Raw genomic sequence first — 18162 nt, forward strand, 5'->3', positions numbered from 1 at the left:
GTCAGTGCTTGCAGCATGTAAATGGTCAAGTTTACTTCAATTAAATCAAAACAAGACAGAAATCATTCTATTTAGTAATAAAATAAAAATAATGAAAGGGCTGTTCTGATGCACTGTGTTTGGGGTTCTTATGCCCAGTAAACCTTTTTTCCTTTTTTTTTTTAAATTGAATTTAGCAGATGCTTTTATCCAAAGTGACTTACAATTGAACTTTTTCAAAGTGACTTATTTTTTTAATGAAATCTCTTATTTTGTTTTGTTGCCATGAATGTGGAAAAACGAAAGCAGTATGTGGATGACTAAAGCTAAAATGCAGTAGCCTACCTCTGCTGCAAACAGAGTGTATGTGAGAAAGAATAATTGTCAAAGTGTTTTTCAGGCAGCAGAAGACTTTGATGGAGCACTGAGGAAGCTGAAGGTTAAAAGAGCAGCAAGCTTAGCTTTCTGTCAAGACTGCCAATGGACAAGGGTTTTGCTCTCAGAGATACCAAGGCCACTGCTTCACACAAACTTCACCGTCATCCATTTAGCAGCTCACTTCGAGCATTTGGCGGTTTCAAGTGAGGACGAATACACCTGAACTCTAATTCCACTGGATGCTCAGAGGGGAACTTACAGTTTAGTGGCTGATCTGACAATTTGACTTGACCCGGTGAGTCTATTCTTGGAAATATAAGACAGCTGAACAGTTTTTAGAAGATTACACACTTCCACTTTGTGAGAAATAAATCTGAGATGCAGGATACAGCTGTTGACTCAGACTAACTGATCACATCAGATACTGACACTTGGTATTGACACAACAATTCTCCCAATGAACAATTCTATAATTTTCCAAGTACAATTTTTAACAAAATTTGACTAAACAGCCATTTTTTGCTGCTAAATTCACTGTTGGCACCGCACAACCTCACCACATAATATTACAAAAAACTGACAACAGCCAAATAACACATCTACAATTATTAGTTTTTTTGGTAACTTTTATTGCTTCATGACTTTTGGTTTATAAACTGAGCTCATAGATTAATAAATGATGCAGATGGATGGGGGTGCCAGTGGATGTCAAATTATGAAACCAGTGCGAGTATTGCTTTAGCATTGCTGCAGAGACGCTGCAGTTTCTTAACAAACAAATGAAAGAAAAAGTTAAGTATTAGTGCAACAGAATAAAAAAAAAAAAAAAAAAAAAGGCCTTTATGGTAAGTTCTTGGCCACTAAAGCATTATCAAGTAAAATCTAAAACAGTGTCATTAAACCAAAGTAATGTAGAACAAGGACTAATGTGGACTAATGTGAAATGCAATATACTGCTATCTGATTTATTGTGTGGCCTTTAAGATTATTTTTGAAATGAGACACAAGTCGGACATCAGTGTGAATGGCTATGGCCCTGAAGTGACATCATATGAAGAGAAGAGCAGTAACAAGGGCTCAAATGTAGCATGCTGGAAGTAGAGATGGGAAGCATGCTTATGGTTTCATTTTTAAAGTTCTCATGCAGTGGAAGCCAACCAGGTTATTACAAAATGGCAACAAAAAGAGGAACAGAGGGCTAAATTTTGAACGATGGTTTTATGTGGAGGAATGGCTACTTTCTCTGTACAGAGATGAATGCGCTGAAACCAGGAGAGGTAAGATCACGACAAAAATTGAAACAAATTGTCTGTTTGCTGTGTTTGTAACACAAGTATGAGTTGGGATATGTCTGTTGAGAGTTGAGACCAAGTTTGCTTCGAAAATCTTGGATCTTCATTCAACTTTGATCACATACAAAAGCAGCCAAGGTCTGATAAACAATAATAATAATAATAATTGAAAAAAAACCCAACAAAAAATCAATTTCAAGTCATTTTTGCCGTTGAGAAAATCATAAAAAAAATAAAAGAGGAGTGAAACCACTTTTGCCAGCAGTCTGAAACTACACTCAACCGAGGTTGGAATCTGGAGCAATGTGGTTTTATTTGATTGTAAAACCATGAACATGTATTGGTTAAAAAAAAAGTAAACCACAAGCAATACTCAGTAAAGATGGGAGGATTTCTTTTAGTGACGGCTCACTCAGATCTTGTACAATGCAAAAAAAATGCAAACAAGCTAAAAGTGAAACAGAGATCTCAGTGTGGTAGCATCATACCTCCTGATCGCAGTCCAGTGCACAGAGTTTGGAGCACTGCTTCTTGGCATCCATCAGCACGTTGAACATGGTGCACACAGACAGCGGTACCCGGAGGTCTGTTGACTTACTCACTTTCTGCATTTTGGCATCAAATGCAGATTTTGTTCTACAGGACAGGAGACAAAGACTGACTTAATCACATTTTATGACAGCATGCACGGCATCGAAATTGTAGTTACTTTGAAGTGAGTTTGCAGTAAATTACACCACAAGATTTCAAAGATTTTGTTCCTTTCTTTTTCAGATCAGAAATGAGTTTGCCCAGTTTTTCTGCATGAACAGCTGCACGCCTTCATATGATATGATATGATCAGTACTCGAGTTGTAAAAAAAAAATCAGGGGGGGTGGTGGATTTTATCATATAGGGACAGATAATTTGTGCTGATTACAAATAATATAATATATTACAAATAATAGCACTGACCAAAACACCTGCAGAAATACTGCAGGAATGACATAGCAGCAGTTAAATGCAGCCTTCTGTAAGAAGATAAACAATAAAAAACACTTTTCTGAACTTATCAATATGACTCTGTCCTTCACAGGATACGTAAAATGGATCACTGCAAAAACTCAAAATAAGAATATTTGTCTTATTTCTAGTTAAAATGTCTCAATGTCTCAAATGTCTAAAATGTTTTAGTAAAAAAATCTCATTACACTTAAAACAAGATTCATCACTGGAAAAAACAACAATTTTCACCTGTTTCAAGAAGATTTTCACTTGAAATAAGTAGAAAAATCTGCCAGAGGAACAAGATTTTTTTGCTTGTAATAAGAAGATAAATCTTGTCCCACTGGCAGATTTTCCTGCTTATTTCAAGTGAAAATTGACTTGAAACAGGTGAAAATTGTTATTTTTCTGGTGATGACTCAAAATGTTGAAATAGCAGTAAAACCACATTCATTGATGAAATAACATAAGGAATGGAAAGGGGGGAAGGCAGTTTTACTGGGGGGATGATTTGGACCGTATTTATTTCAGGGGGGATGCCATCCCCCCCTCATCCCCCCTCAACTCGAGTACTGGCTGCACGCCTTCATATGATGTGATATGGATATAATAGGAGGTCTAGATATTGCTGTTGGGGTCTTTCAGTCTGACCTTTTGACACAGGCCTCCATCATGTCGCTGGCCATCAGTTTGAGTCTCTGCTCCAGATGTTTGGCAAACTCTGGCTCAGGCCAGTGGAGGTCCAGCACGAACATCTGGAGAGCGTCCAGCTTCCAGAACAGATCTTCAGAGGTTGCTGTGCCGTTACTGAAAAGAGGATGGAGACAGTTACTGAGAGACATCAGCAAATGCTACCCACGCCTTTATATGGACCTGGTGTGTTTTGTGAACATGGCTACGATATCTGCATTAACAATGCATTAAGATAATTCAAAAAAAAGAGACAAATGCAAGCAATAGTGTAAAGGAGTACAGCGAGAGCACTTTTGTATAATACTATGTGTTTTATATTAGATGTGGTTTCACTCCTACAATTCTGATTTTGTTTTTGGGCTTATATTACAGCGTGAGTGCCAGATGGTACACAACCATGTGGGAAGTCCTCCAGAGAAATTGCTTGGTAAAGGGCAGAAAGTTTAAAAAAATCCTGTTTGGATAAAGCCTCAGTCCATCAACATCTATCGCAAGAGGATTCAAACCAATAAAAGCTGCTATAGCACACGCACACCCATCAAAGCGCCAACCTCTCCATTTGGCAACAAACAGGGAGATCAGACCCTGGTCATGCAGATTCTCTAGTGATTCTGACACCTGCTGTACCTTGGAGAGCAACTTTTCTCCATCTCCTGTACATGTTTGGTTTGTTTATTTCTTTATTTATAGGATCCCCATTAGCTGATGTCACAACATCAGCTATTCTTCCTGGGGTCCCCAATACAATTTAAAAGAACATAGTCCATACGTACACACATTTATTGCTGTTACTGTAACACCAAGTCATCATATACACAAACAGCAATCTTTCTGTCTAAAATACATTATTGGTACAAAGACATTAACATCATTACAATACCACAAAGTATAACCCACAAATAAATTCCTGTAATAAATTATAGCACGTGATATATTTCTTACTCATTGAATTTTATGTAAATAGTCTTTTGCTACCTTTTTAAAACTGTATTTTAATGTAATATTTTGATGTTATTAGGTAATGCGTTCCATCCTGTGATAGCTCTGTATTAAACAGTGTGTTTTAAAAAGTTTGTTCTTGGCTTAGGTGCCAGTAAATGATCATAACATGATTGTCTGGTTGGATATTTATTGACATTTCTAGTGAACAGTATCTGACCTGCGAAATATTATGTTTTTTTTTTACTATTAATCAAATTCCTCATGAAAGTAAGAGACTTAATGTTAATCTGTCTACAACCAACAGCCATGATAAATGCTGATGCATTTTTAAGATATTTGCCTGCAGTGAACAATGTGCACTCTGTTGACCAATCTCTTGATGTTTTCTGGTACTAAGCAGGTTTATATTTTTTAATTTCTTCTTTGAACAACCAGTGGTGAAAGTTGAGATCACGATAATGTCGTTTCTGCAACAGGTTTTGGTCATTTAGCCGCAGAGCTGCGTGGTCTTGGTACAGTGAACACAGTACCAGGCTGACGGCGACAGATGGACATCTCCCTGCCTTCTCCCCTGCGTACAGGTTACACAGCTACACATGGCAACTCTCAGCAACACTGACATCCAAGTGTACAGCGCCAACAGCTAGAATGGTAGCACACAAGAGGACGAGGGGGAGGGGGGGCTTTAAAAGACTGTTACCTTAACAAGTGGCGCACAGGAATAAATGCTTTGGGTTGAGTCTGTGGTGCAATTACATCCTCAGTGGCTATCCCTCTCATGTCTAATTAGTGGTGCTCTTCTCTGAGCGCGCTCTGCCCTCCTCCCCGGGGAACGGGACAATCCCACTCGCCCGTCTGTGCTTGCTAATGAAGTGCCAGTTTTTTTTCCCTCTCTTTTCTTCTTGGATAGTGGTGAGCCAAGTGAAGTGAGGTAGAAGAACAGTGTGGTCTGTGCTGTGGGAAAGGCTGGGGGAGTCAGACTGAGGAGCCTTTTTAAGAAACACACCCTCCACTGGTCTCTTGAGACCCCCCACCCCCAAACCCCTCATCCCCCCAAAATGGCCACCCATGCTGGCAGATCTGTGGCAGACTCCCATGTTCTAAGAATATGAAAACCCACTGAGTGTTTTTCTGGAACACCACACAAGCAGACGCATGTCACAGAGTCCACATCTGAGTACTAGAAACAACAGCACCCAACAGTTATTTTCAGCGCTGATTTTCTCAATTCGTTTTGGATTTAATTAGTCATTTAATCGTGCTAATTTTAAGAGGCATGGTGGACTGCTTTCCTCTGACCACCAACCCAAATGCCACAGATATTCACAAATTCTTGATGAGGTTGACGTGATAATGCGCATCGTCATTCAACTAGTTGCAACATTTATAAAACTGGAAATCACTTGGCTAGCTCAATCCTCTGTTTGCATGCACAGCTGCATTTAGTTAGTTAGGTAATATTTATTTCGGTCAATCACAAACATAAAAATCAACAAACAAGATAACACAGGTTTTTCCCTGGTCAACATTGTGATTATTTTGACCGAAAAGGTCTGGACTTGAAGCATAAAGATTATCTTGCCCACCTTTTAACAGATTAGAATATACAAAAAGAACAAATGAAGTATCATGAGGCTACACAAAATAATAATAATAATAATAATAATAATAATAATAATAACAATAATGACAACAATAATAATAATAATAATAATAATAATAATAATAATAGCTTAAATAACTGTAATAATAGTAATAATAATAATAATAATAATAATAATAATGATAGCTCTGAAAACAGAAAGTGAAAAGATGCTAAAGAAACCAAAAAAAACAATTTAGGTTGTAATTTCATCTCATGCATGTGTACATTCTTCTTGTTTGCTTATTGTGCTCCTATATATGTGTCCATTACCTTTGCTTTGAATAATATCTTGTATGCTTTTATTGAGTTTGCTAGTTTAAGGTTGTTATCTAATGAGTCCCACCGTTTTACTCCTAAAACAGATAAACATCTGCCCTTTGTATTTGTTCTTATTGCTGTTGTGTCAAACATTGCTGCATGCACAGCTCTGTCCACTGTTGACCTTTAACCTGGTGCATTGTGATCAGCTCCAGACCTGGGGTCCGTTTCACAAAGCAGGTTCAACAAACACTGAGTCTAATCCTGAACTCTTAGTTGATCTACTCTGAGATCAGAAACTCTGAGTTTTCGGTTCCAGAACAGCGGATTTGAGGTAATTTACTCAACTCTAAGTAGTTTCACCGGGAGTTAAGCGCGAGCGTGAGGGAAATAAAAAGCCAGCATCAGTCGAGCGCTGATACAAGGATTCACCATGGCAACCGGCGACACAAAAGAGCGACATACATTTTCTTTTTTTTCTTTTTAACTTTATTTATCTTTTCAATTTACAAAATCCCTTTGAGGAAACATTAGTTTGCATCTCAAGATCCACATACTTCACGCCACTGGAGTTAGAAGTGTTAATACGTGCATATGGCGAGTATGAGAGCATATTTTGAAAAAAAAAAATGAAATTTTATTGTCATTTAGATCAGGGCCGTCAATTGGGTACGGCAGCTGCCACACCTCGGCTTCAGGGGAGAATGTAAATGTTTTATTTTAAATACATTTATGGAATTACTCTGTATCTATTTGTATTGATGTATTCTATTACTTCATACATATAAAATAACTACAAATGCATATCAGAACAACATGATGGATTTCAGTAGGTATTATCTATCCCAACACTTGTATACCCCCCTCATATCTTGAAATGTCCCAGCGTCCCTGACGACAGTGGTCGCTATCAATCTGGTTTTTAGTGCGCTCTGCAGATATAATATATGTCCTGCCATTTTCTTTCTTTTTATTTAAATTCATTTATTTTATTATATTTATGTTACTTATGTAATGACTTATGCACTTCATCCACTTTATGTCTCATACTGTATTTGTTTATTTAATTCCTTGATGCCTGACTGTCCACGGTCAATGTTCTGACTGTAATTGGAACTTTTAAATAAAGTTTTAAATAAAGTTAAAAAAAAGTGCGCTCTGCAGTGTTACTAACTTACAAAAATTAAAATGAAGCAGACAACCACGCAATAAAAAAAAAAGAAAGAAGGCAAGTGATGGGTCCAGAAGATATTAACGAGGCTGTTAGCCACTGATGGATTAATTATGCAAGTTCATCTCAAAGTAAGATATAAATCCTCTTATACATCTGTTTAAGGGAAATATTTGACTTTTTTTTATTCTCCCTCTCCTTTTTGCATTTGGACTTTAACTGTTTGAAGTTAAACTGGGATGTCCCTGTGATATTGTTGCACTGACATAGTGAATAAAATACGTTGCGTTTGTCAGATACGCCTTTTCTGCTCTATAACTCTGCCGCTTGCTGTCCGTGCTGCAGAAAACGGATGCGTATTGCGTAAAGACCCATTGGCTGAATTGACGCCACTGAGGGAGGAGACAGAGAGAAACTCCAGGTTCGCTGAAATAAACCTGGTCCCGACAAGGTTAGATTCAGAGCGTCTGTTACTACGGTAACTGACCGAGAGCTTAAGTTACCTCTCTTTGTGAAACAGGCTAGAGTTACCTCTCTTTCTCTGGTTTGAGTTACCTCCCTTTGTGAAACGGAAAACTCAGAATTTCCCTCATTTCAGGGTTAACAGACTCAGAGTTTTCACTAAACCTGCTTTGTGAAACGGGCCCCTGAACAGGTTGTTAACCAGTCTGTCAGTTACCCGTGATCTCGGCTGTGGTGAACGCCATCTTTGATGTTTTTAGGAAGGCAATGATTATGTCGACAGTGCGGATTCAGTACAGTCAGTTCGATTTGAATTTCATTGAACAATTTCTTAATTCCATCTACTAAATTCTGTTCTTAAAATTTCTGTTCAATTTTACCAAAGCAAAGAAAGATGGTGTAGCTTACTAAAATAAATGTCAAAAGGCTTAGAGAACCAATGACATTTGTGTTTCCTAAAGACACCATTATTAACCACAGCTGTGCTGTGAAAGCTGGGACAAATGAAAACACGGTAGAACTTCTAATTGGTTAAAACAAGCAGGAAAAAAACTCGATTAGGTGATCATAATACATAAATGTAACACAGATGGTTCACTTTCATCTGACCGACTGAATGACCAATTGTTCGTGTTTTCTATAAACACTCAAGACAGTAATCCATACTTTTATTGACTTCAAAGACCAAAAAATGCTTCAGAGTGAATTTGAACATTTCTCTCATCACCTTTTATGTAAGAAAATCTTTCAACTTACAAAATGTCAGGAAGATTAATTCCTTGGAAGCTGCAACACAAGGCATTGTGTTGTTATTGACATTCATATCATTGTCGCATGCATGCACCCTACAAAGCACAAGGACGCAGACGCACGGCAAACGGGAGAATCTCCAACAATGAGTCTCTGAGGTAAAACTGATGCAAGGAACACAATGTTGGCAAATGAGCCCAAGTGTTGCAGAAACAATTTAAATTTGCAAATCTTTGTCTCGAGTCTCCAGTCTCCAGTCTCGCTTTTTCAGATAAAAATAATGCTCAGTTCACCATCAGAAACCAGGACCAAACAACAAAGTGACTGCTTAATAAAAAAATAAGAATGCATATCATGCAGGGGGAAAAGAGAAATGAAGAGTGGAGTTCTGACTTTCATGACACTGGCAAACGCACAGACGGATGAATGATCACAGAGCTGCAAGCCGACTGTTGAGCATTCAGGACAATCAGAGAACACCCCAGACTACAGGTCTTCATCCACATCTGACCCTGAAAATAGTCTCTTGTTCATGTTTATTGAGGAAGATTCCTCATGGATGAATCCCAGCCGTGTGGCTGAGTGAAAGTAAGGACTCCAGCTCCAAATACTGAGAAAAAGAGCTGCAGCATTTTTCAAGATCTCTTCAGGATAGGACACATTGGAAACAACAGAAAATTGTTCAATAATTCCTTATTGATTCTTAAGAAGGCGGGAATAAATATATAAACACACGAAATGTAATAGTAAACAGAAAAAATGAAAGCCAAATGAATAGAATCAATTTGCACTTAAGTCTGTTTTTTTCAGATTTTCCTTTTCTGACGCTATGATTTTCTTGATTTTGATGTGTTCATTGGTTCATGGTCACCCCTGGATATGAAATTCATTTTCATTTTCATCTTTTCAACAGTGGACAGAATGTCTTGCGCTAAAATATCTTATTTGGTATTTGAAGCTAAGAATTCTTGGCTCTGGGCTTCAGTAGCCTCTCTGATAAGGTTCCCAATTGTTCTCTCATCAACTTTGGAAGACACTTTGCGATGTCTCCATGGTAACACAGCTCCTCAATTTATTGATTGTGGTTTTGATGGTTTTCCATGGAATATTTGGTGCCTTGGACATTATTTTATATCTATCTCCTGACTGGTGCATTTCAGTGATGAAATCTGAGAGTTTCTTTGGCAACTCTCAGTAGTGCACGTCTTTCAGTAGCATTCATACATTAATGAATTCACTTAAGTAGATGAGAAAAAGCATTAAATATATTAGTTTATGATAACTACAAATAAATAGCATATAATAATGACATTCAATGTAAACTGAGGAGATTTTCCATTCTGATTTTCCTTTTTTTTGTTGTAGTTAAATATTTTACCAAAAAGCTTTCCACTAAATAAAATTCTGATATGACGTCCAACTGATATATCCCAATTATTCTGGATGATTTCTCTTTATGCAGTTTTCCCAGTAAGTCTCGTGATTCTAGACAGCCAAAAATATGACGTCTCACTGACGGTGTGGGCTCAGAGAGAGCAGCTGCTGGAACTCTGGTAAACTCAAATCCACCACACAGAGCTGAAATGTACATTTTCTTTGCCCAACGAACTTCCATTACATCTGTCAAAGCAGACGTCTGACATTTGGGTCACATCTGGCCCATATGACACACTGCGACCCGTGTTTTAACCTTTAGACCAGGGGTCGGCAACCCGCGGCTCTAGAGCTGCATGCAGCTCTTTAGCGCCGCCCTAGTGGCTCCCTGGAGCGTTTTCGAAAATGTTTGACCTTTTTTTTCTATTTTATTTTCTATTTTTTCCCCCTTCTTGAACCGCCACCTTACCGTGGTGGAGGGGTTTGAGCACCCGAATGATCCGAGGAGCTATGTTGTCCGGGGCTTAATGCCCCTGGTAGGGTCTCCCAAGGCAAACAGGTCCTAGGTGACGGGTCAGACAAAGAGCGGTTCAAAGCCCCTTATGAAAGAAAAAACAACAAGGAAGTGTACGTCGCCCGGACTGGCGTCACCGGGGCCCCACCCTGGAGCCAGGCCTGGGGTCGGGGCTCGCAGGCGAGCGTCTGGTGGCCGGGTCTTGGCCCACGGGACCCTGCTGGGCGCAGCCCGAACGAGCGACGTGGGCCCGCCCTCCGGTAGGCCCACCACCCGCGGGAGGGTTCATAAGGGGACACAGGTGCCGTGTGATTTAGGTGGCAGCCGTGGGCGGGGGCCCCGGCGACCCAATCCCCGGATGACGACTCTGGCTTTCGGGACATGGAATGTCACCTCGCTGGGGGGGAAGGGGCCTGAGCTTGTGCGGGAGGCTGAGAGGTATCGACTAGAGATAGTCGGGCTCACCTCCACGCACAGCCTGGGCTCTGGAACCCAACTCCTTGAGAGAGGTTGGACTCTCTTCCACTCTGGAGCTGCCCATGGTGAGAGGCGGCGAGCTGGTGTGGGCTTGCTCATAGCTCCCCAGCTCAGCCGCCATGTGTTGGAGTTCTCCCCACTTAACGAGAGGGTCGCTTCCCTGCGCCTTCGGGTCGGGGATAGGTCTCTCACTGTCGTTTCGGCCTACGGGCCGAACGGCAGTGCAGAGTACCCGGCCTTCCTGGAGGCCCTGGGAGGGGTGCTGGAAAGTGCCCCAACTGGGGACTCCATCGTTCTGTTGGGGGACTTCAACGCTCACGTGGGCAGCGACAGTGTTACCTGGAGAGGTGTGATTGGGAGGAACGGCCTCCCCGATCTGAACCCGAGCGGTGTTTTGTTGTTGGACTTCTGTGCGAGTCACAGTTTGTCCATCACGAACACCATGTTCGAGCATAAGGGTGTCCATCAGTGCACGTGGCACCAGGACACCCTAGGCCGGAGGTCAATGATCGACTTTGTAGTCGTGTCATCTGACCTCCGGCCGTATGTCTTGGACACTCGGGTGAAGAGAGGGGCTGAGCTGTCAACTGATCACCACCTGGTGGTGAGTTGGATCCGCTGGCAGGGGAGGAAGCTGGTCAGACCTGGAAGACCCAAGCGTATCGTGAGGGTCTGCTGGGAACGTCTGGCAGATTCCCCTGTCAGGGGGGTCTTCAACTCCCACCTCCGGGAGAGCTTTGACCGGATTCCGAGGGAGGCCGGAGACATTGAGTCCGAATGGACCATGTTCTCCACTTCCATTGTTGACGCGGCCGTCCGGAGCTGCGGCCGTAAGGTCTCCGGCGCCTGTCGCGGCGGCAATCCCCGAACCCGGTGGTGGACACCGGAAGTAAGGGATGCCGTCAAGCTGAAGAAGGAGTCCTACTGAGCCTGGCTAGCTCGGCGGACTCCCGAGGCAGCTGACGGGTACCGGCAGGCCAAGCGGGCTGCAGCCCGGGCGGTCGCGGAAGCAAAAACTCGGGTCTGGGAAAAGTTCGGGGAGGCCATGGAGGAGGACTACCGGTCGGCCTCGAGGAAATTCTGGCAAACCATCCGGCGCCTCAGGAGGGGGAAGCAGTGCTCCGCCAACACTGTTTACAGTGGAGGAGGGGAGCTGTTGACCTCGACTGGGGACATCGTCGGGCGGTGGAAGGAATACTTCGAGGATCTCCTCAATCCCACTGACACGCCTTCCGTCGAGGAAGCAGAGGCTGAGGATTCAGAGGTTGATTCATTCATCACCCAAGCTGAAGTCACTGAGGTAGTTCGAAAGCTCCTCAGTGGCAAGGCACCGGGGGTGGATGAGATCCGCCCTGAGTACCTCAAGTCTCTGGATGTTGCGGGGCTGTCGTGGCTGACACGCCTCTGCAGCATCGCGTGGCAGTCGGGGACAGTGCCTCTGGACTGGCAGACCGGGGTGGTGGTCCCTCTCTTCAAAAAGGGGGACCGGAGGGTGTGTTCCAACTACCGGGGAATCACACTCCTCAGCCTCCAGGGGAAAGTCTATTCCAGGGTGCTGGAGAGGAGAATTCGGCCGATAGTCGAACCTCGGATTCAAGAGGAACAATGCGGTCTTCGCCCTGGCCGTGGAACGCTGGACCAGCTCTACACCCTCCGCAGGGTGCTCGAGGGCGCATGGGAGTTTGCCCAACCAGTCCACATGTGTTTTGTGGACCTGGAGAAGGCTTTCGACCGTGTCCCACGTGGCATCCTGTGGGGGGTGCTCCGAGAGTATGGGGTCGGAGGCCCTCTGCTGAGGGCTGTACGGTCCCTGTATGACCGGAGCAGGAGCTTGGTTCGCATTGCCGGCAGTAAGTCAGACCTGTTCCCGGTGCGTGTTGGACTCCGGCAGGGCTGCCCTTTGTCACCGGTTCTGTTCATTATTTTTATGGACAGAATTTCTAGGCGCAGCCAGGGGCCGGAGGGGGTACGGTTCGGGAGCCACTTGATTTCATCTCTGCTTTTTGCAGATGATGTGGTCTTGTTGGCTCCCTCGAGCCAGGACCTTCAGCAGCTGGGATGAGAATCAGCACCTCTAAGTCTGAGGCCATGGTTCTCGACCGGAAAAAGGTGGCTTGCACCCTCCAGGTCGGGGGAGAGTTCCTGCCTCAGGTGGAGGAGTTTAAGTATCTTGGGGTCTTGTTCACGAGTGAGGGGAGAACGGAGCGCGAGATCGACAGGCGGATCGGTGCGGCGGCCGCAGTAATGCGGTCATTGTATCGGTCCGTCGTGGTGAAGAAGGAGCTGAGCCGAAAGGCAAAGCTCTCGATTTACCGGTCGATCTACGTTCCCACCTTCACCTATGGTCATGAACTCTGGGTCATGACCGAAAGAACGGGATCCCGGATACAAGCAGCCGAAATGAGTTTCCTCCGCAGGGTGGCGGGGCGCTCCCTTAGAGATAGGGTGAGGAGCTCGGTCACCCGGGAGGAGCTCAGAGTCGAGCCGCTTCTCCTCCACATCGAGAGGAGCCAGCTGAGGTGGCTCGGGCACCTGTATAGGATGCCCCCTGGACGCCTCCCTCGTGAGGTGTTCCGGGCATGTCCCACCGGGAGGAGGCCCCGAGGAAGACCCAGGACACGCTGGAGTGACTACGTCACTCGGCTGGCCTGGGAACGCCTTGGAGTCCCCCCGGAAGAGCTGGAGGAAGTGTCCGGGGAGAGGGAAGTCTGGGGATCCCTGCTCCGACTGCTGCCCCCGCGACCCAGACTCGGATAATGCGGTGGACAATGGATGGATGGATGGATATTTTTGTCTCTTTTTTTCTTTTTTCTCTTTTTTTCTTCTTTTTCCTTTTTTCTCTTTTTTCTTCCTTTTTCCTTTCATTTTTAATCTCGACATTTTGACTTTTTCTCGAAATTTCGACTTTTTTCTCAATATTTCGACTTTTTTCTCAACATTGACTTTTTTTCGAGATTGTACTTCAACATTAATCTCGACATTTAGACCTTTTCCTCGACGTTTAAACTTTTTTCTCGCCATTTTGACTTTTTTCTCAACATTTCGAATTTTTTCTCGCCATTTTGACTTTTTTCTCGAAATTGTACTTCAACATTAATATATCGACATTTCGACTTTTTCTCGAAATTTTGACTTTTTTCTCGATATTTTGACTTTTTTCTCGATATTTCGAATTTTTTATCAACATTTCGACTTTTTTATCAACATTTCGACTTTTTTATCAACATTTCGACTTTTTTCTCGAGATTGTACTTCAACATTAATCTCGACATTTAGACCTTTTCCTCGACGTTTCAACTTTTTTCTCGACATTTCGACTTTTTTCTCAACATTTCGACTTTTTTCTCAACATTTTGCCTTTTCGCCATTTGCCTTCATTCTAAGGCTTATACAAGACTTTTCAGTTTTTGCAGCTCCAGACATATTTGTTTTTTGTGTTTTTGCTCTTTCAACATTTTGGGTTGCAGACCGCTACTTTAGACCTTTAGTTCGCCCAGATGCAGTTGGATTTCAGTACAAAAACCGAGCTTACAGTTCATTTACAGCCGAGTCTGATAAAGTACAGAACTCAAACAGGGTTACCACTGAAACTTTGCAACAAGCCATGTTGGACTACCAGACGCTGTGAAGACCTCTAGCCCGGAGAATCAGGAGCATCACTACCACTGCCATCATACGTACGTGTTTTCACACAGAGGTCCCATCCAGGCCGGCGCTGAGAAGCTCGGCATCTGCGGCAACGTGAGGGGAAGGCTTGGGACTTTGGGGAGAGGAACACTGGCTAGATTGTTAGTTAAGGACCTGTCCGGTGACAGGCAGCGGCAAGGTTGGTGGATGGATGACGTCAAAAATAGTATAAAACAAAAAATAAAGAGAGATGTTTGAAAGGGAAAAGAGAACAAAAGGAAGAGTCAACATCCTTTATCTCAGTGGATATATAGTCACGCACGCCAGCACGTATGTGCACGGAAACTCTTATAACAAAGGACACTTTTAGACTTTTTTTCTGTGAGCAGTTAACTGATTAGAAAACAAATAATTAAACAGTCACTCCTCCATTCTGTTCACTGAATTTTCTGTCGTTCTAGGAGCTTTCTTCTGTCTCCTTGTCATATGTGTTGTATATTGAACTGTACCTTTGTTCTCCTGCTATAAACCTCTGCATTATGTTTCCTCAGTTACGTCTTTGACTGTTTTGGTGACGAAAAACTATAGTTCTAACAACAAGATGAAGTCTGATTTGTGCGACGTGTGTATACTTGAGTTGATTGCAGACGGGTTTACATGGAAGCAATGAATAACATCTAAACTTTGGAACACTGTCAGAGGGATTTGGTGAGGTGCCAGTCATTGACTACATTTCTTCAACAGTTTACATGCAGTCAAAATTCGGGTTATTGCTAATATTCCGGTTACTGAAACATTCGGAAAAATTCCGTTTACATGGTAATTTATCATTTGGGATATCTGGATCAAACCAGCGACGCACGGAGAACGTCATGACGCAATTCCCGTCATTTCCGCTTCTTCTTCCTGTATCCAAATTCAAAACAAATGCTGTTTCGCGCAACTTTTCGCTCACCTTCTTTTAAATTTCGCTATCCCGGTACTTTCTACCGTCTACAAATGCCAAAATGTTCATATCTTTCATTACATTTATGAAGTGATTAGTCTCCTCCTGGTCTTGTGTTTCTCCGTGTTTATAAGAACTTCCTGGACTCAAAAGACCAGGATTCCTTGTGAACAGAGCATGTGCAGAAAACAAATTCATGTTCCGTTTGATGGGGATATTCCGTTTGGCGTTTATATGACCAAATATTCAGGTTTTAAAAGGAGTAACCCAGGGGTCATATTCAGGTTTTTAAAAACCAGAATATGAGCAAATTCCGGTTATTCAAAGGGGTTATTGGTGTTCACATGGCCGTGAAAATTCGGGTTATTGCTCATATTCGGGTTTTAAAAGGATTATTGACTGCATGTAAACGCATTCATCGTGGGCCAACAGAAGCACAAGGCAAAGGAAGACTGGGCGATTACTTGGAGGCATCTCCACCATGTTGTGTCCTTCATGCTGTGTGTATTTGTGTGTTACTACAAAATGTAAAATCGATTGAATTAATCGATTGAATCAATGCATGTGCGTGAGCGCGAGTGTGAGAGAAAGCTGTCTGCGTTGTAGGAGGACGCCTCGAGTGGTCCTTGAACTAGAAAATTGCTACACAAGCACATAGTTGTCAAATCCAAAGCATTTCACTTTGCTTTGATATCTCTATTTGACTTCTTTTGTGCCTTTGTGTACACACGAACTTACAAAAAGGAGACGTGTACACAAAGGCTGTTGTTATAGATGTCGGTAATTTTTTCAGAATGATTATAATTCTTTGCGACACATATCTTAACTAAATGAAACATGGTTCCACATCCGTGTTAAAACACTGATTTTGCGCACCGAATGACATTTAGGCTTTCCAATTCGACTAATAAGGAATCTGCACCAACATAATTTGATTTTAAGAAGGAATAAAATGCATTTCTGACAAAGAAAAGAGAACTCTTCAATGGCCCAACCAGCAGCTGCAGAAATGCCGTCAACAATGATCATCATTTTCAACAGCAACACACTAATAACAGTTCTTTGTGTTGATCAAGGGGTTATTCTTACTTGACGGACTGCCAGGTTTCATGTTCGAAGCCGCGGTGGATTGACTGGGCGATGGAGGACTCCATCAGATCAATGTAGCGCACCACCAGAGGGACAAACAGGTCCTGCAGATGTTTGTGGAACGGTCCATTGCAAAGGTGAGCTGTGTGAACAGACCAAAACACAAGACTGAAACAAGCTGCAACACACACAACCTTCACGTAGAAAAGTTTTCTATTCTGGTAACTGAAGGCAAAATGTAGACAGTATTTGAAATGCACAAAATACAATTCTAGTCACTGACAGTTCAGGCAGGTGAGACATCAGTACTGCGTGTGAACAATGTCAACATAAAGTTACAGTTTTGCACCGTTTTTAGGAACATTTGTAGATGTACCTACTGTATTACTTGACAAAGGTTTACTACAATATTTTGTTTCCCATGTGATATCAGTTATTGATGAAAGATGTTTCTTGAGTGTTTGAGGGTTTTAATATCAAGTCTCAAGGTGAAAAAGGTGACCTGAAGGTGGTAGTGAAAGTATAATTGATGATCAATTATATGCAATGTAGGAGGAGAAATATGCAAATTCCGTCAAGTATTTCTCTCAGGAACATTATTCTAAACATTTCAATGATTGTATCATGATATTGCTGACAAATTAGGCGGACGTGCCTGATTTGCTCCTCAAGCCTTCCAAGGATAATGTATCAAATCATCATTTAGACTTCTTGATATTTCCTGTTTTAAATAACTTTCTTTTATTTCTCTTCCTTATTTGCACTAGATTGCCTATTGCACCGCAATGCAAGAGCTGATATACAAATGAAATGAAGTTGAAGAGGAAAAAATATGAAAAATCTTGGATTCACAGTCCAGAAATAAGTAAAACTCAAAGTAAAGGAATCATTGGCAGCATCTTTTCTTGTAAGTTTAGGGCTGCAAAAAACATGCAAATATCCATCCATCCATCCATCCATCCATCCATCCATCCATCCATCCATCCATCCGCCCATAATTGCATCTCTCCATCCATTTATCAATCCATCCGTGTATCCGTCCATGTCATCTGCAGCAAAACTGCAGCTATTCTTCCTGGGGTCCGACACATAATATACAGTACATGACAAAAAATTTAAAGCAAACCTAAAGAGGTACTGTAAAAAGAAAAGAAAAATAGAAAAGAAAAAAGCAAAAAAAGGAAATTCTACTATAAAATGTACTTTAGATTTCTGTCAAATAAGACCAGTGCTCCTTTTGAGACTCACATTAAGGTTAAAGTCATTCCGTTACACATTTAGATATAAAGCAATACAATACAAAATCATACATTCTTATGGTTACTTATCGTAACTTGAACCAATGACGATTTTTAGTAAACCAATAACCATTTTTATAATAATCAAATACATTTTATATATATTTATTTAAGAGATGTTTCTTTACTAATAATTTGAATTCTTTTATGCTAGTATTTCGCTCAAAGTGTTTGGGAAGTAAGTTCCATTCATACATAGCTCTGTACACCACCGTTCTCTTACTATAGTTTGTCTTTGTTTTTTGGGGTGGGGCTGAAAACGAAACAACGGCTGACAAAAGT

The 18162-nt window shown here is 42.0% G+C and overlaps 1 protein-coding gene across 3 annotated transcripts in view; it reads right to left on the minus strand.

Moving 5' to 3' along the window:
• The window catches only part of cadps2 (Ca++-dependent secretion activator 2), a 290724-nt gene that overhangs the window by 66888 nt on the left and 205674 nt on the right, over positions 1–18162 (minus strand). For all 3 annotated transcript variants that reach the window (XM_061722218.1, XM_061722219.1, XM_061722217.1), the window contains exons 19-21: positions 16583–16724; positions 3286–3441; positions 2138–2285 (exon numbers count right to left, since the gene is read on the minus strand). In XM_061722218.1, the coding sequence (XP_061578202.1) occupies positions 2138–2285; positions 3286–3441; positions 16583–16724 (446 nt within the window). The remainder of the gene's footprint in view (positions 1–2137; positions 2286–3285; positions 3442–16582; positions 16725–18162) is intronic.

Source organism: Cololabis saira, chromosome 5 (genome assembly GCF_033807715.1).
Source record: "Cololabis saira isolate AMF1-May2022 chromosome 5, fColSai1.1, whole genome shotgun sequence".
Lineage (NCBI taxonomy): Eukaryota > Metazoa > Chordata > Actinopteri > Beloniformes > Belonidae > Cololabis > Cololabis saira.